Source organism: Serinus canaria, chromosome 1A, assembly GCF_022539315.1.
Source record: "Serinus canaria isolate serCan28SL12 chromosome 1A, serCan2020, whole genome shotgun sequence".
NCBI lineage: Eukaryota > Metazoa > Chordata > Aves > Passeriformes > Fringillidae > Serinus > Serinus canaria.
The window spans coordinates 23,694,365-23,720,875 of record NC_066314.1 but is presented as its reverse complement, the minus strand read 5'-3'; the positions used below and the strand labels follow the sequence as shown (position 1 = coordinate 23,720,875).

General features: G+C 38.4%; 1 protein-coding gene across 5 annotated transcripts in view; it reads left to right on the top strand.

Moving 5' to 3' along the window:
• The window catches only part of ST7 (suppression of tumorigenicity 7), a 136,878-nt gene that overhangs the window by 89,372 nt on the left and 20,995 nt on the right, over positions 1-26,511 (top strand). For all 5 annotated transcript variants that reach the window (XM_018910176.3, XM_050986800.1, XM_050986812.1 and 2 more), the window contains 6 exons: positions 553-607; positions 1,202-1,317; positions 2,472-2,547; positions 4,330-4,484; positions 7,421-7,518; positions 20,074-20,188. In XM_018910176.3, the coding sequence (XP_018765721.3) occupies positions 553-607; positions 1,202-1,317; positions 2,472-2,547; positions 4,330-4,484; positions 7,421-7,518; positions 20,074-20,188 (615 nt within the window). The remainder of the gene's footprint in view (positions 1-552; positions 608-1,201; positions 1,318-2,471; positions 2,548-4,329; positions 4,485-7,420; positions 7,519-20,073; positions 20,189-26,511) is intronic.

Here is a 26,511-nt window from a genome sequence, read left to right as displayed (position 1 = left end):
TTCTCTGCCAATCAATTTCAGCATCTGCTTCTATCTTAAGTAAAATCAGCAGATGTTTCCATGGATTTTTACTTCACAAACTAAGGAGGAATTAAATTTGGCAACTGTAGCTGAGATTGACAGTGATTTACAGCATTAACTGGACAGTGATGTTTTTCTGGAGAAATAACAAGTCCATAGGGACTGAGTTAATTGCTGTTTTTTCAGTGCAATAACCCAGTGTGATCCCTCTTCAGTTCTGCATTATGGTAAATGTGAGTCCTGGAACTAATCAGTATTATCTTTTCATGTGGCATTTGGGGCTTTGTTAGCAGTTATTTGTCTGGAATGATTGCATTTGTTGACACTAATTTATAATTAAATTATTATTTAAGGAAGGAAGAACAGTCTGATTACCTTCATCTCGGTGCTCTTGATGGGTTTTTACATTTGCACCTATAAAAAATAAGCCATTTGATAAGCCTCATTGTGTGGTAACTGGTGTTTTTTATAAACCTCAAGTACCATTGTAATTTGTGAGAGATTAATTATGTGTGTGTCTGCTTCTTACAGAATGCAAAGTCTGGCGAAATCCTTTAAATCTGTTCAGAGGAGCTGAATATAATCGGTAGGTGCTACAAAATTACAGTTTTCAGGCATAGTACTGGCTTAAGGAGCTTAACTGTAATTTTCCATTAATCTAACTTAAGAGACGAAAAAACAAAATCAACTGTGTATAAATGCACTCATGTCAGGTTTTTCTGTAATTCATAAAATGTTCCTGAATTAAAAGGAATTTAAATTCACGCTGATGCACTTTCTTATTTCTCTAATATTTGCTATTTCTCCAATTTTTGGCAACCTTATAAAAAAAGATAGAGTAACCTAAGTGTGTTGTATCTGGTGTTAATGCAGCATTTCTGTTCAAATCCATTATAGCAAAGAACCCAATGAATTCCATATGGGTTTCATGGAGTCCACTTATATTTGAATACATGTGTTACCAAGTTCCAGTGTGTACTTTTCAACATCCTCATTCGCTTAGGCTCAGCTACCATTGCTCCATCCCAGTACAGTGAAATGCAATGTATATTGGTTAGAAGATTGGCCAGGTGAACTTACTTGGCTATGCCTATCTCAAAGGTCTGGGTTTCTTTTCTGGATTTGTTTTGCCAAGTGTGACCTCATTAATCAAAATGTCTCCTTGTTGGCATGTTTGCAGGTATACATGGGTAACAGGAAGAGAGCCTTTGACTTACTACGATATGAATCTTTCAGCACAGGACCATCAGACATTCTTTACCTGTGACACAGATCATTTGCGGCCTGCAGATGCTAGTAAGAGACCTTGTGAACAGCTGGATTAATAATAGATTAATGGCTGATTTAAACTGATGCAAGAAAAATACAGTGGGACGTCAGCTGTTTCATGTAGATAACAAAAGGCAAAAGTTTGATTGTGCTGAGAAACCACTGTTGTTGAATTTATAGAATTCTAGGTCTGAACAAGTGTCTGTATATGTAAACGATATAATTTGTGTTGCTCTGTTGTTCTGCTGTGTTGCTGGACTCATTCAAGATCATTTAAAAGTGTAAAGGCTTGTTCCTTTTGTCCTCTTTCTTGCAGTGGCTTCAAACATACATAGCTTAATTTGCCTCCAGCTGCAGTGCAGTAGGTTGAGTTGCATTATCCAGGTTCCATTTAGGCTACACTGACAGAAGAGAGAGAGCTGATGTAAAATTTGAGACCTGTGTTTCATTCCCTGATGTTGTTAAGTCTGTAAAAAATGGGAACAGCACATTTACAACTGAATTTGTATAAGCAGCTTTAGTTGTGTTAAGCCTGTACTGTGAAGTCCATATGCAGACTTTTATTCTACTAAAAATATACAACAATGATTTCAGTCATTAGAATTTGCCTCTGAAGAGATAAATCTTTATCTCTTAGGAAGGGAGGGATACTTACAGTGGGGTGCTCCGTTCTGAAGGCATGGTTACATAGGAGAGCATATTGTGGTTTTTTTGGCACATGATAAACATGAATCCTATTTTCTGAACTCAGTGGTGTAATTATGAGGTGATAATATTAGCCTGGAAGTTGTTTCTATTTAGCATTCACACAAAGCAAAAGCTCAGTGAGGAGCTAGATTAAGAACCCCAACTAACCCTTTATTGTTTTGTTCCCTGTGGAATTTACTACACCAAGAAGAAGCTGCTTGTCACCTCTATACTTGGCAACACAGACAGACTGATTTCTCAGCCAGACTTTCTCCTAGAAGAAAGTTTAATTAAATGAAAAGAAAGAACACTGTGTATTTGGGACAAAACCTCCTGGTTTTTATGTGTCTTTTTGAATGATAACTGAGCCATATAAAATGCTCCGTAGTGCGTTAGGCTGAGATCAATAAATTCTTTTGTTATACTGCAGTAGATTCTCCTTGTTAATCCTTTAATAACTGAAATTTCTGTCTCCTCCTTTGTTTATTGACTAGTAATGCAAAAAGCCTGGAGAGAGAGAAACCCTCAAGCCCGAATTTCTGCAGCACATGAAGCTTTGGAATTGAATGAGTGAGTGACAACAACATTAACATTTATTTCCTGTCTTTTAAAAGTCCATTTGATGATATTTTAAGGCTGGGGGTTTGCTGTTGTAATTTTTAACCACGATTACAGGCCTGTCAAAGGAAGGCCTAGAACAGAAGGAAACCAGCACAGCTGCATGTTGTGCTAGCTACCCAGAAGACCTTAGGGTAGTGATGACAATGGGAGTCTCCCCATTGATGTCAGCAGGCTTTGGAACAGCATAGAAAAATGCTAATTAAGCTACCTCCTGATGAGCATATGAAATATGCATTTACAGGATGGAGAGTTCCCTTTTGTATTTCTCAGTCATCAAGAACAGAAGCAAGAAAGAAGAGACTCATAAACACATTCTGAAATACTCATTTCATAGTATGAGAGAACATGATGTAATTTGCTATGACTTTTGGTCCTTGAGTCTGTTATTTATTTTTTCAATGAGAAGTGTAGTATTTTGAGATCCCACAATAAACTCAGTGCTGTGGTGATTTACTGATATGGCAAACTGCATAAATGTTGCTGGCATGCATAAAAAGAATCCCTTAGGTTGCTGAAGAGAGTTTGCTACCTTCTAGAATTCCATAAACTGGTGCTTTACAGATAGTCCTTCAGGTGTTTCATCAGAAGAAAAGAAAGAATTTTTTCATCTTGTATAGTGATTTAACATGCATAAAAGGGAAAAGCGAGCTATAAGCCTGTCCTATTCACATTTCACAGAATTACAGAATGGTTGAGGTTAGCAGAGATTTCTGGAGGTCAGTATGCAACCTCTCCCTTCAAACAGGGCCACCTACAATGCATTGCACAGAAACATGCCCAGCAGCCTTTTGAATGTCTCCAAGGAGAGAGACTTGACAACTTCCTTGGGCAGCTTGTTCTAGTGCTCAGTCACCTTTACAGTAAAAAAAGTGTTTCTGAGATTCAGGGGGAACCTCCTGTGTCTCATTTTGTGCCCATTGTCTCTGGTCCTGTCACTGGGAACCACTAAAAGAAGCCTGGCACTTTTCTCTTTGCCCCCTCACTGCAGGTATTTACAAGCTTTGACAAATTCCCCCCAAAGCCTTTTCTTCTACAGACTGAGCAGTCCTAGCTCTCTGAGCCTTTTCTCATATGTGAGAAGCCCCAGTCCCTAATCACCTTCCTTAGACTTTCTGCATGTCCATGTCCCCCTTGTACTGGGGAGCCCAGAGCTGGACACAGCACACCCACATGTGGTCTCATCAGGGCTGACTAGAGGGTAAGGATCCCTCAGCCTGCTGGAAACACTTCTAGTGCAGCTCTGCTGCAAGGGCACGTTGCTGCTTTGGGTTTTGTTTGGTCTGGGTTGGGTTTTCTTTGTTGTTATTGTTGTTGTTTTATCTTTACAACTACATTTATAATATGTTCTTTTTATATGGCAAGTGTTACAGTTCTGTTGATTCTTTTCATATCAGTACAGGAAGGGATATGGTTTATATTAAAACAATAGTCCATAAAACTAGTCTTGATTTCCAGAAGGAGTTTTAGGGATGTAGGCTTAGTGAGACAGCTGCTTTACTTTCTGGGACAGTTGTCAGTAGGTGTACTCAAGGGCTGAGTGATAGAGTACCTAAAAATGAGGGTCATGGTGTTGTTGACAGAATTATTATTCATTGGAATAGTTCATCAGAAAGGTACATGGACAACATTTCCTTGCCTCTGTATTTAGTACATCCTTTCCAGTCTGCATGTCTTCAAACAGTTTTTACATCAGATACCTTTCTCATGGTTTTTCCTCTGATATTTTTGCAGGTGTGCTACTGCTTATATTCTCTTAGCTGAAGAGGAAGCAACAACAATTGTAGAGGCAGAGAAGCTGTTCAAGCAGGCTCTGAAAGCTGGAGAGGGCTGTTACAGGCGCAGCCAGCAGCTACAGCACCATGGTGCCCAATATGAAGCCCAACACAGTAAGTTTTTTGGGAAGGAAAGAACTTCCAAAGAGTTCTTTGGATTTGAGGTTTTTTGTTTTCCCCGTAAGAACTATGCACTCAGTGTTTGACATTGGCTGGAATGTGGTCCTAGAGCCAGACTATTCTGTTTTAGTGTTTTTGCTTGTGTTGTTGCTGACATATCAATGCTCAGATTACAGATGTACCTTTATTTTGTCATGGCAGAAGATGCATAAGCATGTACTTAACAGAAAAGAAAAGATATCAGAGCCAAAGAGATATGACATTCAAAAAAAGCTGAACACCCTTTAAGGAAGTTGCCTTTTTGCAGACTGGGTTCATGTTGTGAAAAGGCAGTACAGAATGGTGTAGACAGGAGTGAAGTGATGCTTTGCCTGCTTTTTTCCATCAGCTCTGGGGGTAAATGCTTACACTGTATTGTTCTGTGTAAAAGTTAATGAGACCCATTAGCCAGTGGGACATTGGAAGTTAGTTGCATTTATCAAGAAAGGTCACAGAAACATAAAATTTAAAAACTGGAGTAGAAAAGTGCTTTAATTGGAAGTCTAGATTTTTATTACTTTTCTAAAAAGTTTGAATAAGCAGGTTTATCTGCTGTGCTATTTATTACATACTCCTTAAATCTAAGAAAATACATTCACTGACAGTAAATGACCAAAAAGATAATAAAGAAAACAGTCGAGGTTATTTCTAGACTACAGTGGATATCTTAGGCAGAATTAACACAAATTAATTACATAAATACAAGCACTAGCATGCTTTTGGGCTTCTTCAGGTTTCTCAGGACCTGATTTCACAGCCTCTGGCTATCCTCCATAATTTGAAGATTACTGATAAAAATTGTACATAGTAAAATTGTCTATGATTGCTACTTTTGAAAGCTTGGGGATAGTATTTTAAACATTTGTTGTTTTTAAAATCATATTTAGGATGATTTGTTCATTTTTGTTGAAAGTAAAAATAGAAAGCATCTGAGCCCTTGAAGCAATTTTTGGGCTCTAGCAGGCTTATGGCTGTCTGTGAAACCTTAATTTGTGCATTCAATCCATCCTGAGTGCAACAATTCTATGAAAAGTACACAATAAGTGGTTAGTAAGCCCTGCCACAATGTTTTTGTCCAAGGTAACCTGGGAAAGTTTGTGCAGGCAGATACAAGTATGGTATTTCTGTAACCTGTGTGTGCTAGGTGGCTGCTGTATAATCAGATTTGACACCCTTCAGTACTACAGCAGAAGAAGTAACCATTGAATCACAAAACTAAGTGCACTGTCACAGAGCAGGGTGGCTGAAAAGTGACTGCCAGCTCTGACCATGTCTTTAGGAGGGGCTAGATCATCCCACTGTTCTGTACAGCTCAGTCTCCCCTTGAAAATGTCAGTGTGCACCCACAGAAATTAGAGAATCTCCAGCCTCAGGTGTTGCCTTGGATACAGGGGCTTCACGTAGAATTCTTTTGATGGTATGCTAGATTTCTGCATGGTTTACAAAGGTGGAGAGGAGGGACTGTGGAAGAGGGACATGTGTTGCAGTTCCATGGTTCTGAGAAGTCCTGTGTTTCATTTCTGGTCCTTAGAGTTAATTCTGGGATGAAGAGTCGACATTTCATCTTTTAAAGATGAAATACACTGTAATCCATTGAACCACAGCATATTGTTTTATGTTTCTCTTTATTCACGTGTTCCACCTCCTACATAAAATATTTTGTTAAATCTTAAAGAGTAAATAATGACTTTGAGTACCCAACTTGCCCTCTTTCAGAAGGTGACAACTTTTTAAAAGCAAGGGCAGTTTTATTTTTAAGGTTGCTCATGTTAGGCATCCCAAGTCATTAGTACCCTCAGAAAATTTTGGCCTGAAAAAATATCTTGATTTCATAGTAAGTGGATGCCTTCTGACCATTACTGCTCAAAATCCTGAAAAGAAGCTTAACCTGAAATGTATACCTCATGGCACATTACATAAACATGTTGAAACAGATGCAACTAATAAATTGTGTATTAAATATATAGGAATCAATAGAGAGATAAGGAATTAGGTAATACAGAATACAGCTGAAGAAATTCTTCTCTCCTTATTTATTTTTTCCTCTAAAGTAAGTCCTTTTGACCTGCTGCTTAATCTATTTGAAAATTTTAATCACACCTTTAAAACGATTTGTAGGTACTTGGAGTGTTTTCAGCACACATGTTGTTCTTATTGTGAAAGGCTTGAAAATGTTAGGAATAGGCTAAAATCTTAACAGAGCACATGCTATACACAAAGATAATTTGTAGCAGGTGTATTACATTTCCATGATTCAGTAATTTTATAGATTATTATCTGCCCACTCATTTCCTGTTGGTCCAGAAGCATTTTAAGAGTTCACATTCAAAGTGAGTGAGAAGTAAGGAGTAAGAATTCTCCAAGAGAGTAATTATAACTGCTGTTCAGTTTCTGTCATCTTTGCTGTTAGGGACTCTTTTGGCACACAGGGCTATCATATCTGAAATACATTAATTTGCCATCCCTAATTAGTGGTATGAGGAATTTGAAGATGGTAATTGGGTAATGAATAAAGGCTGTAAAACAAAAGTTCAGAGTATACTTTTCTTCTAATCATTAAGAGAAAGATTCTTAAGAGGATGAGGATTTGCTTTAATACTTCTTTTTGACAAGCATGTACATAACTGTACTTTCAGATCTGCTTATATTTCACCAGTGCAAGGCCAACCCAAGAGTACTTATTTGTGCCACTGTATATCTTAATTATTTCCACTGATTTCAGGTCTATTATGCCACATCTAAATCTTCAGATTTTGGTAACGTTTTATTAAAATTCTTGTGAAAGCATTGATGGTAGTGAGTAAGAAGAAATTGGGAAAAAAAGCTGCATTTCTTTTTGTGTTGGAATACTCAATGAACCTTTCTTGCTGTTTCTTTTTCCTCTTATACAGGAAGGGACACCAATGTGTTAGTATATATTAAAAGAAGGCTGGCAATGTGTGCAAGGAAGCTGGGAAGGACCAGGGAAGCAGTGAAAATGATGAGAGATGTGAGTTCGGATTTCTTTTGCATGTGATATTTACATAATTGTATAGAAATTATAGATTTTCTTTCAAGTTAGCAGCCTCTCCTGCTTCAGTCAGCACTGCTGATACCTCTTTTGTATGTGTAATGTACGTAAAGACTAAGTGATTATTTATTTATAGGGTTATGAAAGCTACATCAGATACCAGATGGATGGTTACTCATGCAGACTGAATTTCCCATCCTGGTACATGTGCAATGAAGTGCAGTCTTTAATTATTTGTTCATGAAGTTAGTAATATTTTTTTTGTCTGAGCCAAGTGATGAATGTTGCTAACTTCATAAGCAGGTCTTAAGTATTCTGTTTCCTCCTTCAAAGCTGCAGTTTGGCTTTGTGCATTGTTTGTGTCACACTGTTCAGCTCTGAGAGTGTTACTTATTCATGCAAAACCTATCACTGGAAAGTCAAACCCCTCGTTATGAATCTGCAATTAACTGAACCCCTCTGAGATGGAGTCTGACTGTGTTCTGTCTTTGTAGGCAGGGGAGGGAGCTACCAGTGGTAGTTACAAGCCACAAAGCTGCACACTTGAAACGTTGAACAGTAGCTTTTTTGGAGATGGCAGAAGGGGCAGCTCTTCACATTAGGCAGTATATGTGTTTCAAATATGTAAAGTGCTCAAATGTAGATGTAGCAGTGAATGCCCAGAATTTCTTTCAGTGATATTCCCAGGATGCAGATTGGGAACACAGTTCTTTGAGGAGGTGACTTACATCACCTGAGGTAGCAAGTCTGTGACAGGAGGAATGGTGTCCTGCAACTCTGGGCAAATGATGGTAAAACTACCTCCCAGTTTCCTTGGTTTCTTACACTTCATATTCCAGCTCCCACCAAAAAAAAAAAAAAAAAAAAAAGGAAGTGATTAATCCAGCAAGATACATAGTTCTGCAAAGTAGGATGCAGGTGTCAAGTTTTAAATGCAAAAAATTTAATCCCAGACTGGAATGAAGCACCTGTAAACTGTGCTTTAGGCAGCTCAGATGAATGGTCCAGGAACCTGCCTAGTGAAAAGGGAAATTCTTGTTACCTGTCAGTGGGAATTTTAATGTAAAAAGGAAAGTGACTTTCTCTGGAGCTGAGGCACTTGCATCAGGGGCAGTAGGGCAAATGTGTTTGCCAGCTTGGAATCCAGGACTTGACATCTTCTCCTGGAACTGGAACACTCATAAGCATTTTTTGAAAACACTGAGCACAGTTCACAATAATAATGCAGGTTCTCATCCTAAGTATCTACAGATGCCAAGTGGTGAGTAACTTTGTTTTCTGACTCTTGCTGGGGCTCTTCAGGCACACAGCTCTCAATCTCCAGAACCACTAGAATCCCAGACAGACTTGTTGAAAAAGAGCTTGTCAGAAAAACAGCCATTGTACAGCTAGGAGTGAGAGAAAGAAGGACTGAGGAAGAAAGACCTGGTTTAGCAGTCTTCTGGTCAGCTGGGAGAATGTTGATTTCAAAAGCACTGTTTTCAATCCAGCCAGCTCCACTGATTCTTCATGAATTTTGTTACACAAGCACTGTGGGACAAATACTGAAATGTTTTTGGGACAGACATTGGAATTCTAAGTTCTGGCATTAATACACAAGAAAGATAAAATTTTGAATTTCCCCTTCAAATATCACACATCATAATTATGGCAAATTCTGGAGCTTACTATGGGCTGCTAAATGTGTTTTGAGATTTGTAGATAGGGCTATGGGGAACAGATACTCTGTGAAGCATTCTTCTGCTCATGTCAATATTTTTGGATAGTTGTGTATGCAGAGCACTTGGTCTGGGGACTTGGGTGGTCTGTCTAGTCCTAGATTTCTTATGCAAAGTGTGAAACAGACCTTTGATTAGTGATGGACTTATTTTTTCACTAGAGATAAAATTATCTGAAATTTATAATCAAAATAGAAAATCATTGAAATTAAGTACAATGTGGATTTCAAGAGGCAGCAATAACAGGGAGACAAAGTCATCAGTTATTAGACACTTAAAAATAAAAAACACTCTTCAACAGGAATGTTTTGTTAAAATGAAAGGACTGGATGCAAGACAAAGGAGGTATCAAGATGGAATTTCATCTTAGAGAGCTTTAACTCAGATCAATGCATTCTGTGTTTTTCCACATAGAGACACTGAGCCAAATTCTCAGAACTGAATTAGATACCTTTACAGCTCTTCATTTTAAATAAGCAGAGCTGAGAATCAGCAAGTCTCTAGATGAAATATTAAAGCAGCAGTAACTCTAGGTCACAGCTCCAATATGCTGGGAGCAAGATAAGGGTCAAGTCAGCTTTGCAGATACTTCTCCTAGACTGGCTTGGAGCTACTTATTTCTGATGAATGCATATCCTCCATTTCTTCATAGAAGACATAAATAGTACACTTATGGAGAGTTTTGAAGAACATGAATCTGTCATTGAAAGTTTCTTTGTGATTGATGAGGAAGGAGATGAATTTATTCATCCTAAAAAGAGTACGAAGAGTATGTTGGCTGGGGACTGCTGAATCTAACATCAGGGAACAGAGGGTGGAGGCCCTGTTTGTGTTTGAAAGATTGAAAACAGGTTTCTCAAGACATGGAACATGATGGAAATGAAGTGTTAAGAGGTTCATGACACCATCTGGGAAATATGATTGGGATGTAGTGAGTCTTTGGCACTTCGAAAAAATAAAATATTTGAGAGTGTTTAATTTATTGCAAATATGAGGCCATCTTGAGGACATTACTGATGGATTAGTTTGTCTTACTTGAATTTTTTGTAAGAAAAGACTGAGATCCTAAGTAAAGCACCTTAATGGAAGGAAAATGAGCTGTTGGTGACTTAAATAACAGTTTTATTTTATGGTTATATACACTGCTGATAGGAAAATCATATTTCTTAATGTTATATTGAAGGTATTTAAAACCAGGGGCTTTTTTAAAAACTGGTTTTAAAAACTGTTTAAAATCAAGGGTGCTTTAATTTTAAATAACTGGGTAGGAATTTCTGTTGCTTCTATGATTGATTTTGAGACAGTATTTTTTTGCTGGCTTTGCTGCTTGGGCATAATTCATTCAGTTGAATTAATGAGAATTACAAACCTGTAGTTTCCATGGAAGCATGTAATGGAATCATACATAGGTGATGCTTTTGCTTGTATTTCTGATGATAATTATTTACTATATTTTGCTATAGAAACCAGCAGCTGTCACTATTTGTATATATTGAGTTAACTTGTGATCTCATTTTGATTAGTGTATTGTTGGAATAACTCCAATGCAGTCAACAGAATTATTCCAGTTTTATTATTGTTTATACAGAGCATGATATGGTCTGTGAGGAAACTAGATTGCTTTTACTGTCCCCGAGGAGAAAGTCTACTGTGTTCTTTGTTTTATTTGTTGTGCTGATTATGTTAGGAGGATTTTAAGTAGTTTGTTCTAAATATTGTTGGAGGATTTAGTATGTGCAGAGGCAAAAGGCCATCATGGTGGCTGTGAGTAATCTTCAGTATCACTTGTGTTGAAACTTCCTTGTGGACAATGTTGCAAGCCAGTGGTGGTGATGAGCTAGGGTTGCTTTTTGTTCCACCTGCTTTCCATCTGCTCTTTTCAGAATCCTTCACCATTACGATGGAAGAAAACAGGAATGTGCTAAGTTTGCATCTTGTGTTTTTCATTGATTGAAAACAGAGGGGATGTGGAGGGTATGCAAAGGCACTCCCCTCTCTCCTTTGTGGGCGACTGAATCAGTGACTACACCGCTGAATTCAGGAGCAGGCCAACACAGTCAATTTTCTTAACTGGGTCACTGGAGTACCCAGTTGAAAATGTAGCATGCAAGAAAATGAATTGTCAAATTCATTGGAGCTACTTGGGATTGTTGTGGAGAATATTTTGTGAAACAAGCTTTAATTGAAGGGAGATGTATGTTTTTGAAAGAGAAGGGTGGCAGGCAAAAGGTATGCTAGTAGACAAAGCAAGTGGAAGTTCTTAATTGCTTCTTCTTTCAGAGAGAAGATCAAAGAAGCTCATTCTAGAGTGTATTTATCTCCTGCCCCATGGGCATGCACTTCCTCGAAGATGTCTTTGTGTTCTTATTAAGTACATATTTCTGAGACACAGTGGAATTGCAACTTGCTCTATGCTCAGCAACTTTGTTCAGAATTGAGTGAGGTTTTGGGAGAAAAGTGGGTCTCCAGGTCTTCCTTAAGTCTGGAGAAGGAAAGAAAAACACTTTTTCAGGGTCAGAAAATGGTATTTTATTTCTAGTATCAGTAATTTCTGCTGAGAAATTACTCTTCAGACCATGATAAAGGACCTAGAAGTCTGCTTCTACATATTTAGCTCTGAGAACCTTACTGAGGATATTTCAGTGGAATGTGTTTTTGTGTTCATCTTGGTGCTCACCTACAGTCACTATTTTATGCCACAGAGGACACCTAAGCAGCTGGTATCGTCAAGAGTGCTGCATGCTTTTCCACTGGCTGCATGAGCAGTTCTGTAAACAGTTGGGCTGCCCCAAGGATCTGAAATAGTTCAAGAGGTTATGTTACTTGAAGGGTTTGAAAGAGTACTCAACCACACTACATCAGTTTTAATGATATGGGTAGGTTGGGTTTTTATCTTCTTCTGATCAGTTGTATTAGTGATTTTTGCTGGCATGATAGTTCTGCAAATCTGGCACACTTTCTTGGCAACTTCTTTTGCTGGGCTTTGAATAAGGATTTCTATTCAAGATTCTGTTTAATTCTGTATTCTTGTGTGCATTGCTGATTACTTTTTGAGTAAGACATATTTGTAGCCAGAACAGTGTTCTGCTCGAATTATCAAGTTGTGTGAAACAAAGTGAGTTCTTATTCCTAATAAAGATGTTATGATCCCTAGCAACTTAACAACACAATTTCTGCAGCTACTTGCATGACAGCTACTGTCTGTCTCTCCCAAATGCTTCTGTGCTTGAGGCAAGGATTAGTGAATCAGACTCTTTGGCTTGTGTTACACGGGTCAGGTTAGGCAGGCTGTGAGTTGGATTCTTGTTTTATTAACATCTGTAGCAGTTCTTTCAAGCACCATTTTTTAAAATTTGAAGGGAAGGTACTTGGTTCAATGAGACCAGTGTTATCTCAGAGATTTTACTGTTCTTTACTATTGTACTTTTACATATATTTTGCTACTCCTATGAATGGTGACATTTGCCAGTCTTCACCACAGATTGATATCTTCAGTTAATTCTTTTTTCTGATCCACAAGCGCTGCAATAATGGCAAGTGATAAATGCTGATTTTAACATTTTCTTATGTCTCTATATTCAAATACAGTTTGTTTGTTCACAGATTCATATGATATGGTTAGTGGGTAGAGCAAGTTGGAATATCCCTCATTTCAGTGTGCTCTTAAAATGGAGACTTCTGTGATTCCCTTTATGATGTTTATCCCTTCCTTTATCTTCACATGACTCAGACCCCTCACTTTTAGTCATGATTGTGATTCTGCCCAGAGCTCTCAAAAGCTAAAAATTTGGTGACTACTACCTAAACTGACAATAATGTTTCTCTCATAAGTTACAGGTTTCCAGCATTGTCATTCTATTAAGACAGGGTATTGTCACATACTCTTGGTGGGAACCCTGGTAACCGGACTCCTTTTTGTCTATCTTGCATCAGTCAATATTCAGAGACTTGTATAATACTTTAATTATGGTCTTCTATCTCTTTGGATCATTCTAGCTAATTTTTGAGCTCCTGGATAATTTCCTCACTTTTTTCACTTAAAAATCCACTTCTAAAAATGTGTCAGTTTCTGAAAGAAAGTACTTTGGGATGTTGTTTCAAGGATTAATTTTGCTTCTCTCTACTGCTTTTGCCACCTCTTATTAGTCACTTTTACTTTCAGGGAGAATTAGATGTATTTAATATGAATTTTCATGAGCAGGTTGTTTCTAGTAGATGGTATCCCTGCCCTCAGCAGGGGGTTTGAACTAGATGACCTGTCAGGTCCTTTCTAAGCCAAAACATTCTGTCAATCTGTGATGCAAATAAAGGAATTTTTTTCAGCGGGACTGTGAGTAATGACTTTATTTTCATTCTTTATAAAGTTACTAATGTTTGATGTAACAAACATTATTATAATTTAGAACTGTTACACGTTTTATATAACATGGTTGTTTAGTAGTAAGTATAAAATCTGGAACAACTTGTGCTCTTCCGGGTTCATGCCACATCTGTCTTAAAAATTCCCTTTATTCCTGAAATATATTCATTTTTTACAGCATAGTCTAAATAACATCATTTTCATAATTGTATTCCTTAAAGAACTAGTCATACTCTAAACACTTTAATCCTCCAATTAAGAGAGAACAAAAAGGCTGCATGCTCTAACATATTTCCTTCAAGTTTGCATATTTAGTAAGATTATTTTTTACTTCCTTTACACATTCTTAATCCTACACTGAAGAGAAGTCATATTGTCTTTGAATATTATGCAGCACTAGGTCTAAATTCAAGTTTAAAATGGAATGTTGGCAAGTTATAAACCTGTGCCACCCCAGAGTTAGTGTGACCTGGATCTGGGTCTCTTCTGACACTCCGAACTTGTCAAATTTTCTGAATTCCACATATGAGGAAAATACAAGGATCCTACTGCTAATCATTTCCAAGCTTCAAAACAACAGGATCTGGCAGATTTGGTTTCTTAGCTGGTATCCTCTCTGAGCTGTAAAAGGGTAACTGTAGAGCTGCTTCCAAACAAACCAGTGATAATTTACCAGAAGGAATGCAGTACTTAAAGGAAATAATGAACTGACAGAATCCTGCTTTTGCTATAATTAGGCAGAACTTTGATTTAGGTAAGTCCAGTGAGTTTTAGATACTTTTCCAACTCCAAGAGCTATGATGTGTTTTTATCACATGAATCCCACTCATAAAGAGACAGTGGTGGAATGAGTTGCATTTTTAGGATCAGGAGTTGTACTCATTTTTAAGCATCTGAAGCTTTTTGTATGCTAACTTTATTCTGCTGACAGTGTTTCTGCCCTTCTGTCCTTGCCAGTTGAGCTGGGCAGGAGAACAACTTAAGAGTTTGTGTATCTAATTAGACATCAGAAGGTCCACATGAAGTGACATGTTGCCAATGCCTCAAGCCCAGGGTGAGCTTCAGTCAGAGCTTAGACCTCTCAAAGGTCATTTGCAGACAGTGAAGCTCAGAGAAATGGAAACTTCTGTTTTTCTACTCAGAAATGGTTTGGAGTTTTACTTTTCCCACCCTTGTTCAGTTTATCGATTAGGGCCATGTACCAGAAAGCAGTTTATGCAAAGCACTTGTGAAGATGCCAGTGCTATCTCCTGTGTGCTTGGTCCTTCAGTTTTGGTGGACAGCTGCACCTGAAAGATGGCAGCCTCAGTCATTCTTTCTTTAGGAGACAGTTTTCCATTTCAGATACCCACTGCAGAAACATATGCACTAGTAATTAAGGTTGTAGCAGTTCCACTGTTTGCATTGAATTACCCTTGTTTTCTTGTTCTCTCTTTATTTTGAGATAAATTCAGACTTATGAATGCATTCAGTTGAATACATTGATGTGACGTATGTTACTGTTTGTTTGTGGAGAAGATAGGAGTACAAGCAGCAATGAATGATTGCATGCCCTGCCCATAAAATTTGTGACCATGCATACAGTCATAATGCAAATGGAGAATAAATGTGTCAACAGCAGGTTTATATAACATTAGTCATTTGTCCACCTTTGTATTCCCTTGAGTCCTGAGGTCTAGTTGCAGGCATAAGCTGGAGGTTACAGTGGGTTTCTACAGAAATATTTCTTGGTTAATTGATTCATGATGTTAGTGTTGTCACAGGGAGAATAATGGATGCAGACATTAAAGCTACATTCCTTGAAAATGTTTTAAAAATTAGATGTAAAGGAAAATGCCAATAACTGAAATACTCTCAGTTAGGGAATCTTCTTCAATAAATGTCCTTTGGGAGATGAAACTTGTTCCTCATCCAACAAATCAGATGAGAATTTCTTTGTACCATAAGGTATTTTTTCTGATCTATCAGAAAAATATAATTTTATAATAATTATTATAAAATTATAATTATAATTATAATTTTTTCATATCTATCACAAAATCATTGAACCTACACCCTGAAATGGGAATTGAAGTGAGTCTGGGAATAGGGTGCTTCTGGCACTAGTGTTCAGATATGTTCAGATTGTGTCAGACTTACTTTCAGAATTTTTCTGCAAACTTATATTCCCAAAATGTTATTTATCTAAAAAATTAAAACTGAATTACCTGCAAAACTACCTTTTCTGTATATTTGTAGTATACATAATGACTCTTCCAAAGAAAAGCATCTCCACTTTCTACACCTGTACCTATCTTCTCCCAAATGCACAGAGCAGTTGGAAGGGAATATGTACAAACCCAGCTCCAGGTCTGACTTTGATTTCAGAAAGTATTTTAACCAATAAAAGTTCCAAGTAAAATCCTTGTGAACATAGATTTGGCATGATATGTTCAACAGCTGTTTGAATGTCCTCATGTTGTAAGGAGGGAATACATTTATAGCCATGTGGTGTCTGCTTTCACATAGTGTGAAAATTAGTTTAGCTCGGTGGAACACTTCTTTTTAATGCCAGCCAAGAAACCAACCAACTTGAATTTTACAATGGCATTTTTAGTCCTAATTAGTGTATATGTGAAATGCTGTAGTGGCTCTGTGGCTCAGGAAATCTTAAGTGCTGAGTTTGGTAGCTGTCTTTTGAGGTCTGAAGGTGTGGAGAAAGATGATAGCAGAGCCTTCATGTTGTCTTGAAGTGCAGTGCTTGCCACTCAAATAAAACTATTTTTCATGTTACAGTAAAGTAAAAATAATTTAAATTTATAAGCCAAGCGATCTGGCAAATACTGGTCTGTAACTTTGCAGGAAATAAATCTTTGGGTGCAAAGGGATGTCTGTGCCTCTCAAACTGGAGGCCCAGTTAGAGCTCAGTGATGTACAGGTCTGGGGAACTCAAGGGTGTGTTTTTCATCTTGTCTTCAGGAATAATGTGTCCATCTTTACATCTCTGTGTGGGCATGAACCAGCTCCCCCTTCATCTGCTAGGTAGGGGAGCAAGCAAGTGGGGGCAGTCTGCTCCCACTGCTCCTCAGCATGACCCAGTATGTGGCCTTCCCTGAGCAGCCACCAGACCTGTGTGGCAGTTTTTTCTTTCCCAGTGTTTGCTTTCACTATGAGACCTGAAAGATGACCTGTCATAATATTCTTCGGTCCAAGTGGCTTTACTTTCTGGCAGGTTTCTCAGTAAACAAATTTTTACTGTGGCTGAAAATTATTTGCAGTGAGAACTAGAAACTCTACATCCAGATATGACAGAAAAATGAGTTCATGTCTTCTTTTTTCTTTAATAGCAAGCATGCTGTCATTTATGCACAGTCAGTGTACAAATAGCTGAGTGGTCACTTAGAGATGTTTTATTTTTGAGGCTACAGTACTAACTGAGTTCAGTGTTAGTGGGTTGGACTTCTTAACGCTCGACCTTTCCCAGATGAAACCTTTATTAACACTTCAGTTTGGAGGCCTGGCAGTCCAGACAGGAATAAGTGACCTTTATCCCTCTGCTGTCTGAGACAGGCTTTATCACTCTGACAGAACCTAATTAAAATAGCAAAAAAAAAAAAAAAAAAAAAATCAGTGAGTGATGTCAGTGAGAGGCAGAGACCCAGAGTAAGAGCTTTTACTGGCCAGAGTACATCTATAACTAGCAACTCTTCCCTTCTCTTCACTGATGGAGGGAATGTTATTTTGCCAGCCGTTATTCATTCTCAATGAGCAGGGATAATCTTTCTTAATCCCTTAGAGAGGTTTCTTTGCAAGATGTTCATTTTGAACTTTAAATCACATTTATGTAGAGCCAGATTTTGTCATGCTCTTTCCTGCCAAATAGTAGCTTCCTCTCTTAAAGATCCAATAGTGAGCAAGGACAAGAATGAAGAGAAGTAGACTTAAGGATGGATCTTTAGGTAATGAATCCAATTGTATGAATTTTCACCTGCACTTCCTTCTCTTCACCAACAATGACTTAAACTTTTTATTTTATTCTCAAACCCTTTCACTTAATCTGTGTATCAAGATCTCAAGGTCTGTGGTCTTTTTTTTTTTTTTTTTAATGGAGGAGAAAAGCTTTGCAGTTTTGTTTGCTCTCTTTTTCACAGGTTCAGCTCCTTCCAATGAAGCCGGGAATTTATGGCCATCCCCATGCCATTAACATGGAAAGTTCAGTGGCCTCTTTCAGCTGCTCACTCAGTGATCCTAATTCTCACCAGAAATTTATATAACTAGTTAAATAAAACACTGCCATTCTTGCCTGTCATCTTCTAATAACCCTCAAACTGCAGCAAAGTCAATGCTATTCCAGACAGACAAATTTAGGGCCTTAAGGTCAGAATAGTTCCTCCATTAGCTTATACCAGACCATTTCACAAGAAAGAAATTCTCTGTGCTTTGCTTCTCTGTTTACCTGTTAAGGTCTCTTTTCTTAACAGAGTGAAGAAGCTACAGTGCATTACCTTTTTCTCATTTTTTGAAGTTCTTGGTGAATATCCATCCCTCGTTTCAATCCTTTTGACTTTTGTCTTATCTGTTTGTGAGATTAAGATTTGCTGGTTCTCATCAGTTTTACTGTTTACATCTTGAAAGGTAGGTTTATTAACTGTCAGAGTTTTCAGATCTGGCTTATTATTTTCAAATAGAGCAAGGCTGACCTTGAATCATATTCTTTACTTGGCATGTTACAGTATTTCTGTTCTCATGAACCCTATCAGAGAGATAGTAAATTTTAGTGTTTCCCTGCAAGTTCCTGAGAAGCAGTGGTAATATCAGCTACCCCAGTTCTTTACTGTCAGGGACTTCTTTGTGCTGAATCTACATCACAAAAGCCGTTAAACAACCATAGAGGGGACACAAGGAAGCAAGGATCTTTGAACACTTCAGTTCTTTAGAGAATAGCTCTGACAATAAAAAATATTGTTTAATCAATTCCGCAGTAAAAAACATGGATGGTTCTTATAGGTGTGACTTAAAAAAGAGATGCACTTGAGTATCTGCTTCATCCATTTGATATGCAGATGCTGAAACTGCAGGTATCTCAAAACAAATTCCTGGTATCTCTCAAGGGCTTACTTAATAAAGTGAAGACACTTATGTGTGAAAAGATTGTTTGTCACACAAGATGTATTCCTTAGTTATGGTGTTTAATTTGCATAACTTTACCTTTCCTATTGTTGCTATCCTTTTCTCCTTTTCTCCTTTTCTCCTCCTTTTCTCCTTTTCTCCTTTTCTCCTTTTCTCCTCCTTTTCTCCTTTTCTCCTCCTTTTCTCCTCCTTTTCTCCTCCTTTTGTCCTTTTGTCCTTTTGTCCTTTTCTCCTCTCCTTTTCTCCTCTCCTTTTCTCCTTCTCTCCTCCTCTCCTCTCCTCTCCTCTCCTCTCCTCTCCTCTCCCTCCTTCCGCTCCTCTCCTCCTCTCCTCTCCTCTCCTCTCCTCTCCTCTCCTCTCCTCTCCTCATCCTCTCCTCTCCTCCTCCTCCTCCTCTCCTTCCCTCCTCCTCCTCTCCTCTCCTCTCCTCTCCTCTCCTCTCCCCTCCTCCTCCTCTCCTCTCCTCTCCTCTCCTCTCCTCTCCTCTCTCCTCTCCTCCCCTCCTCTCCTCTCCTCTCCTCTCCTCTCCTCTCCTCTCCTCTCCTCTCCTCTCCTCAGTCCTCCTCTCTCTCCTCTCTCTCTCTCCTCTCTCTCCTCTCCTCTCTCCTCTCCTCTCCTCGTCTCTCCTCATCCTCACTCATCTCCTCTCCTCTCCTCTCCTCTCCTCCTCCTCTCCTCTCCTCTCCTCTCCTCTCCTCTCCTCTCCTCTCCTCTCCTCTCCTCTCCCCTCTCCCCTCTCCCCTCTCCCCTCTCCCCTCTCCCCTCTCCCCCTCCCCTCTCGTTCCCCCTCTCCCCCACTCTTTCTTTCTCTTTTTTTTTATGTTGGCCACTGTTGCAATTGCGTTCTTAAGTATAAACAATTACAAATCCCGGTTTCACATACTTGATAATATGGTTGCATGTATGTAAGCTTCTCTATGTAAGTGAATATATAACATCTCTAATTTGATGTTATTGTGGTTTTTTAATGTATTTTATGGTTTTACCAGAGGAGTGCTAGATTACATACTACTGGTACACTGGCAGTACTCTGGTGAGGATTCTTCCCCAGAGCAATAACTCTTTTTTACTTGGAAGAAGCCTGTTCATTGAAGGAGTTATGTGTTCAGATAGCTGGGTTGTTGGATTTGACTAATTACATCCTGTACAAGCATGTCTTGACAAGAACCTGACCTTGTATCCATTATGAGCTCAGAAATTTCTGAGATAATTGTGAGCTTTGGGAAAGAACTAAGAGCAAGGAGAACTGAGGAATTTTAATTTGGTGTTGTCTCTTTCAATGCATTTTGAACAAAAAACCATTCTCCATTTTAATAATCTAACCCTTTTATATGTTATTGCTTGTAGTTGATGAAGGAGTTTCCCCTGCTCAGCATGTTCAACATCCATGAAAACCTGCTGGAGGCTTTGCTGGAACTGCAAGCATATGCAGACGTCCAGGCAGTCTTAGCAAAGTATGATGGTAAGTTCAAATAAGTATTTGTATTTTCTCGAGGTGATACACACAGAAGAAATATATTTAAGTCAAACTCCTAATATTTAGGAAACACTGTAATTAAATTGATAGGCATGAGCTTCATACATGCCCTTACACAATCCTTTGTCCAAAGATTAAATACTGTGCATTTTTTTCTGCCAACCCATGCTGAAATCAGGGTGATGGCACTCACTAGCAGCTCCCCTGTGCTTTCTTTGTTTTCTGTTGATGTTTAAAGAATGACTGTTCAGGTTCTGCTGAATTTTTATTGCATGCTATTCAAACCTTTTCTAAAGAAAAGATTATCAATTCCCCCCTGGACTTACTGGATTGTTGACTTAGTAGCATGGAAGAGAACCTTGATTTAACTTCATAGCAGTCTAGTGTGTAGCAGACTTCATTTCTTATAGGGAAACTTTGGAAAGCTCAGAAGACTAGGTGAACATTTTGTATTATTTTGTTTTGGTTTTCAGTAGACATTGGTTTATGCAGCACTGCAGTTCTTTTCATGTTCAGATCACAGCTGCTGGAGCCCTATGTTTTTAAAGGCTGTTAAAAAAACATAAATAAGCAGCTGGTTACAAGCAACATTAGTGGTAATCACTCATACCAGTCCAGTCTGAAATGTTTTCAGCTCTTTTTGGAGTCAAATCATTCTAAGGAGAGATCAAAATGTCACCAAGGCCCTTGAATACTGCCATTCAGTAGCAATAATGACTCTGGAAGAGATCTTGGTTGTACTTAGTCTGATTGAAGAAATTGGCAGTTAAAGTGGTAATGTCAGAATCTTTCTAGTATCTTCTTGTATTTCAGTAATTCCTGTGACGCTGGGAGAGGTGCCTGAGTTCTTTATTTTGCCATGTTAAAAAGCAAATAAGTAGAAATGCTGTTTTTTATTCCCCAGGCATCACAGTATGTTGGCACTTTCTAGTCTTCAATTATGAGGTAATAGTCCTGGGAAATAGCAGAACTGTGACAGAACAGGCTATTAAGCCTGTATTCTCAAATCTCAAGACTAAACTCCAGTGCGAGCTCTACTTTGGCTTACTGAAAGCACTGATCCCTGATTTTAAACAATACCATGGTAGCACTTTATGTCATGGAAGTTGATAAAAATTGAAAGTGTGTTTCATTTTCTCAAAAGCATATGATAGAGTCAGAACAAATGAGACTTCTAAGAATAAAGCTCTTACTTTGGGTGTTTGAGCATAGGCAGTTTCAACTCACACTTTGCTATGGTGTGCGTATGCACAAGGCTTGCAAAAGGACTCAGCAAACACAGGCTTAACCAGTATAACCCTTACAGTTCATGAGTCTCAGAAGGCCTGTCTCAGGGAGTCTCAGCTCATTTTGGAACTCATCAGCTTCATGTGTTGTAAGATTTATTGGAATATAAAACACTGAACTCATTTATACTTTCCTATCTCCAGTTTCTGTTGGTCCCACTCCACTGCTTTTTTTTGACTAAGACCAAACCTGATTTATTGTATTTTGATAACATATGAACAAATTATTTCCTCGAGCAGTCTGCTCCCACCCTGGGCTAAAATTTTGGACCACATCATGTGAAACCTCAGCCTCTGCAAGCAGATGCACTGCTTTACCAAAAGCCATGTGTTAAATTGTGTTTATATTATGTACCTGGCAACAGAGCTGATGTCCATACTCATTATTCATGGAAAAAGGGTCTCATTAGTGGAACAGCATGCACTGTTGCTGAGCTACATCATTATGGTTTCAGAGTTCAGTGTCTGTCATTAGAGTGAGGATGACCTAAATACTGTTGAATTCTGAAAATATTTTTGGCTCTGGTTTAACACATATCCATGTTATTTACAGCAGAAATAGTTATGGCTGGGGGAGTTGGTGTGCTTGTAGTGATGCTTGGAGCAACTGATTTATAAATTTCCCTGGGCAGCCAATTGCTTTGATAGATACTAAGTGACAACCTGGGCACTGTGTGAAAACTCAGACATTTCTGTCAATTTAAAGTCAGGTTTAGAAAGAATTGATGCCTCTGTGTTTAATCTGAGTGATGCAATGGTTCCTCTCTAAACCTGTCCTTACCTCATTTTTTAAAAGTACATTGTTTTCCAGTGAGACTAAAAGCCTTCTGGTTTGCAGGATGAACATTTTACGCAGATTCTTCTCTCACATACCTCACATACCTCCTCAGAGAAGGAAAAAGACCACATTACCATGCCAGAGTCCCACATGAAGAGTTCACTTGAGACAATATTTTAGAGCAAAGGACACACAGAAAGAAAATGCGGTTTAAATACAAAAGATCTCATTCTGCTCTATGCTTTGACACTTTTCTGTTTGGTAGCAGGTTGTTCAAGCAGAATCCTACTTCAAATTAGTGTTATATCAAACTGCAGGCCTTTGAAGAAATACTTTTGTCTTGGTTTGAAAAGACAGGTGTCTGCTAAGGAGGTAGGAGCTTCCCTTGAAATGGAAAATGCAAACCCCTTCCCTCAGAATTATTATAATTTTGAAATTAAGGCATTCTCGGGCAAAGATATGGGAATAGGAATAACAGTTCTTTAATAAGAAAATTAAAAATACAAATGTAATAGTACCAAAAAAAACCACTGGCAGAGTCAGAATATGACCTGACACCCTGTGGGTCAGGGTGTTGGTCGCAATCTGATTAAATGGTGGCTGCAGTCCTCCTGGAGTGGCAGGCATGGTTCTGTTGGAGCAGTGAGCCTGTACCAAACCCTTGAAGGTCTGGTAGGGGTGTAGATGGGTCTGCTCTTCCTCTGGGAATCCAGTGGGAAAAGGCTGCTCCTCTGGTGTTCCAAATCTCAGATTATATCCAGGTAGGAATGCTTGGCTCCTCCTCCAGGCAGATGGGATGATATAATTTTATCAGTCATGCTGTGACACTCAGTGGCTCATTTATAGAAGATGTTTCCTGGAGGGAGGATTGGTTGTGGAAGAGACGGAGAAAACTGCCCAATTAACAGAAGATAACTGCTCCACCTCTAACAGATGGCAATAGAATACACACCCCCAGCTATATCTTGTAACCCAAGACAACTTTAGAAACAGAGACTTCTTTATCTGGGAATGCTTATAACATAGTGAAATCCTAGCAGTTAACACAGAGAAGCGACTTTTCTAAAATGTAGCCAATTAAGGGCTACTCTCTTTTCTCTGCCCCCTTCTGTCCAATTTCTTATTGTCCTTACAGATTATGCATGTAAATTCTATTTATATTGAAAGCAGTCCTTTTGTAGAGAGCTGCAGATTGATGAAGAAATTGCATGCAGCTTTCAGTTACATTAGCAATGGTCTCCAGCGACTTTGAAATAGTTTCATTACTTGCCACGTTTATATTTGACATTTTGGAGATATTCTGCCTGGTGGAGCTAATTGGGTAGGTGTTTCAAGAGCAATGAAGAGTTTTCTTCAGAGTTAAAGATGTAGCAAGTGGAAGCATGGAAGCAGCCATTCCCTCATATACAGTATTTTATAACCCTTTTGTTTCTTTGAAAGAAATATCTTAAAAGAAAGTTCCTTTTAGTTATTGCTATACCAAAATCTAATCTCCCTTCTCCAAGAGACACAAATCAAGACCTCCAGTTTGTGTAACAGTAATATCAAGAGAATAATTGTCTTTGTTCCTATCACATCTTTCCAGCTTATGCTTGCAAGAACTGATTTCTTTCCTCCATATCAAAATCACTTGTCACTTCAGCTAGGTTTCAGCAATAGTTCATGTCTGTTCATACCATCTGGTTTCTTTTTGTTTTGCCAAATGATTCTGTGCCATTTTTTGTTTTCCCTATTTGCCCAAAAGCACAAGAAGTCTAAAGTAATTATACTAGTCTTGCTCTAACTTTCTTTAGCAGAAATGATTCCTTCTCCTCTACAGGCATTTAGGATTGAACTTGGTCAAGTTAAAGTGGCTGACACTTGCTTGGTCACTGAAATGCTTGTCAAGAAGAGTGGCGTATGAAATGTTTAAAATCAGCAGTTTTAAATCTTTCCATATCTGAATAGTGTAAGTTTTAGTTGTGGTTATGGAAAAATAAAGGCTACTTGTGGTTTTCCCACTGTACCATAGGGGCTATGTTTGATTGGGGTGTTTCCCACTACTGAGAAAGAATGCCAAAAGTACAGAGAATCAGGACTGGTTTTCATAAGCACCATATTCATAGTTGTGCTCCCTCCAGCATGTTTTCTACTACATTTTGTAGGAAAATGTGATCAGTGTTCTAATGGGATATTAGATCTTTCTGATAGTTTTCCCCTGATATTCATCTCATACTTTTCTTTAATGATTTCCATCGCATTACTCTTGTTTTTAACCATTTGTTTAGGTTAATTCACTTTCTTTCTTAATGTTTGTGTCTTTATAGATGACTGCATCTCTCTTCTGTCATCACTGACCCAGCCTGCACATATTTATTTGCTAGAGTGCTCTCAATCTATAAGCAATTCTTCCTATCACCTGCACAAAATTTGGAATAATTTGTGATTAGTGACTTATATTTTTGCATTTATTGATGACTAAAGAAATTGCAACATGCCCGTCTCTGCATGTTTAGAGCCTTCTGCTGACTTGGTAGGGAATGTTGCATCATTCCGTATCCAGAGTCATAGTTTTTTTCTTTTGGTTGCTATTGATAAGAAGAATAGATCCCATGACCATATTAGATGATATATGGCATACTTTGCCTATCTGTAGCATCTTTCCATTAGTTCAGTCTCATAAGCAACTGCTTAAGAAGTTGTAAGAATTCACTTTCTCAGTCCTCCTCATACATGACTGGGGCTTATTGAAAGAAAATTCTTATAAATTAAGTCTAGATTTTTGTATTCTGTTTAACGATACAAGCAATAAGAAAGGAGAGTCTTTTCTAGATTGACACATCAGTTTCTATTAGGCAAAAATGTCCTGATGGATTTGACAACAGAATAGCAGTCACATCTTTCAGCACATTGTGGGAGCTCCACAAGTAATCACAGGAGGGTGGGAAACAGTGTCTGTGAAGATATTTTGCCAGATGGCTCAGAGAGCTGGACACAGTCATTTATTAAAACTTTGCTTTGGTTCTGACAGAGTACATATCTCCTAGGGCTAGTTTGGACACAGTTCCCTTGCTAAATTCTAGTTGTTACCAGACAAAATTGTTTATGCCTCTCTCTAAAATATGAGGGTGAATATTTGGAGATAAAGCCAAAATTATTTTAAAGTATTATAGTCACAGACCAGCATATAGCAGGACCAAATACTTTTGGTCTAATATGCAGCAAACAAAAAGAAAAACACTTTTGAAAGCAAGCAGGCATGGACCTGTTAGGGCTGTCTCAGTTGGACTAGATGATGTCTAGAGCTCACTTCCAACTCCAACTACTCTGTGATTCTATGATAAACATGAGCATTTATATCTATTTCTTCCATTGCTAGGAGTCTATAAATATTATCCTCAAACAAGTGCTGCTTGCTCTCTAGGAGCATAGTACTGGAAGAGGCCTCCTGGTTGAATCAGGGCCCCTGCTATTGCATTCCCTCCATGATACTGCCCCTTCCATGAGCTGAGCAATCTCCATCCTAGACTTAGTTGGTTTTTTTGGCCAGTTGGCCCTGCTGTTCTACCTGGAAATCTCCCTCAAATGTTCATTTCACAGAAATTTTGTTTTAGTCTGCGGCCTAAATTTAATTCTGAACTCTTTCTCCTTGTGCCAATGCTGTCCTTTACCTGACCAACCCTTCTTCTCTCCTGGTGTTCCATGTGGGTCTGCTTAGGAAATCTTCTCTCAGTCTTTATTTCATTTTGTTTGATACAAAAACAGTTCAATCCTTCTGTTTACTTTTTCTGTTCTTGGCCATGGGTGATAAGATTTGAACACAACATTCTTTGAGAAATCCCATTTCTTCTGCAGAAAGGCCTCCCATGGTGTATCTGAGCATTAGCTCATCTCACCACATTTCTGTTCCTTGCAGATGCCAGCTGTTTGTTTTGAATCATCTTGCAATCTATGTGCACCGATATTTCCAGCTCAGGAACACTTACTGTCTACTAGAAGACAGTGTTTTGTGATGCTGTTTTAATATGTTTACAAGGCTGGAAAATAACTTGTACTGTTTACTGGAAATAACTTTTAACTCCTGATGTTAAGGGAAACTTGAGATAAAAAGCGTTATTGGATGTGTTCAGAAATATTTTCTCTTCCTGTCACTGAAGATGTGCTCATGCCTGTGTCTGTAGTTGTCTTCTATTACTGGAGTAATTAACATATCTGTCATCCAAATTGCTCTGCATGCTGCTGATTTTAATTACTTTAGTCACTGC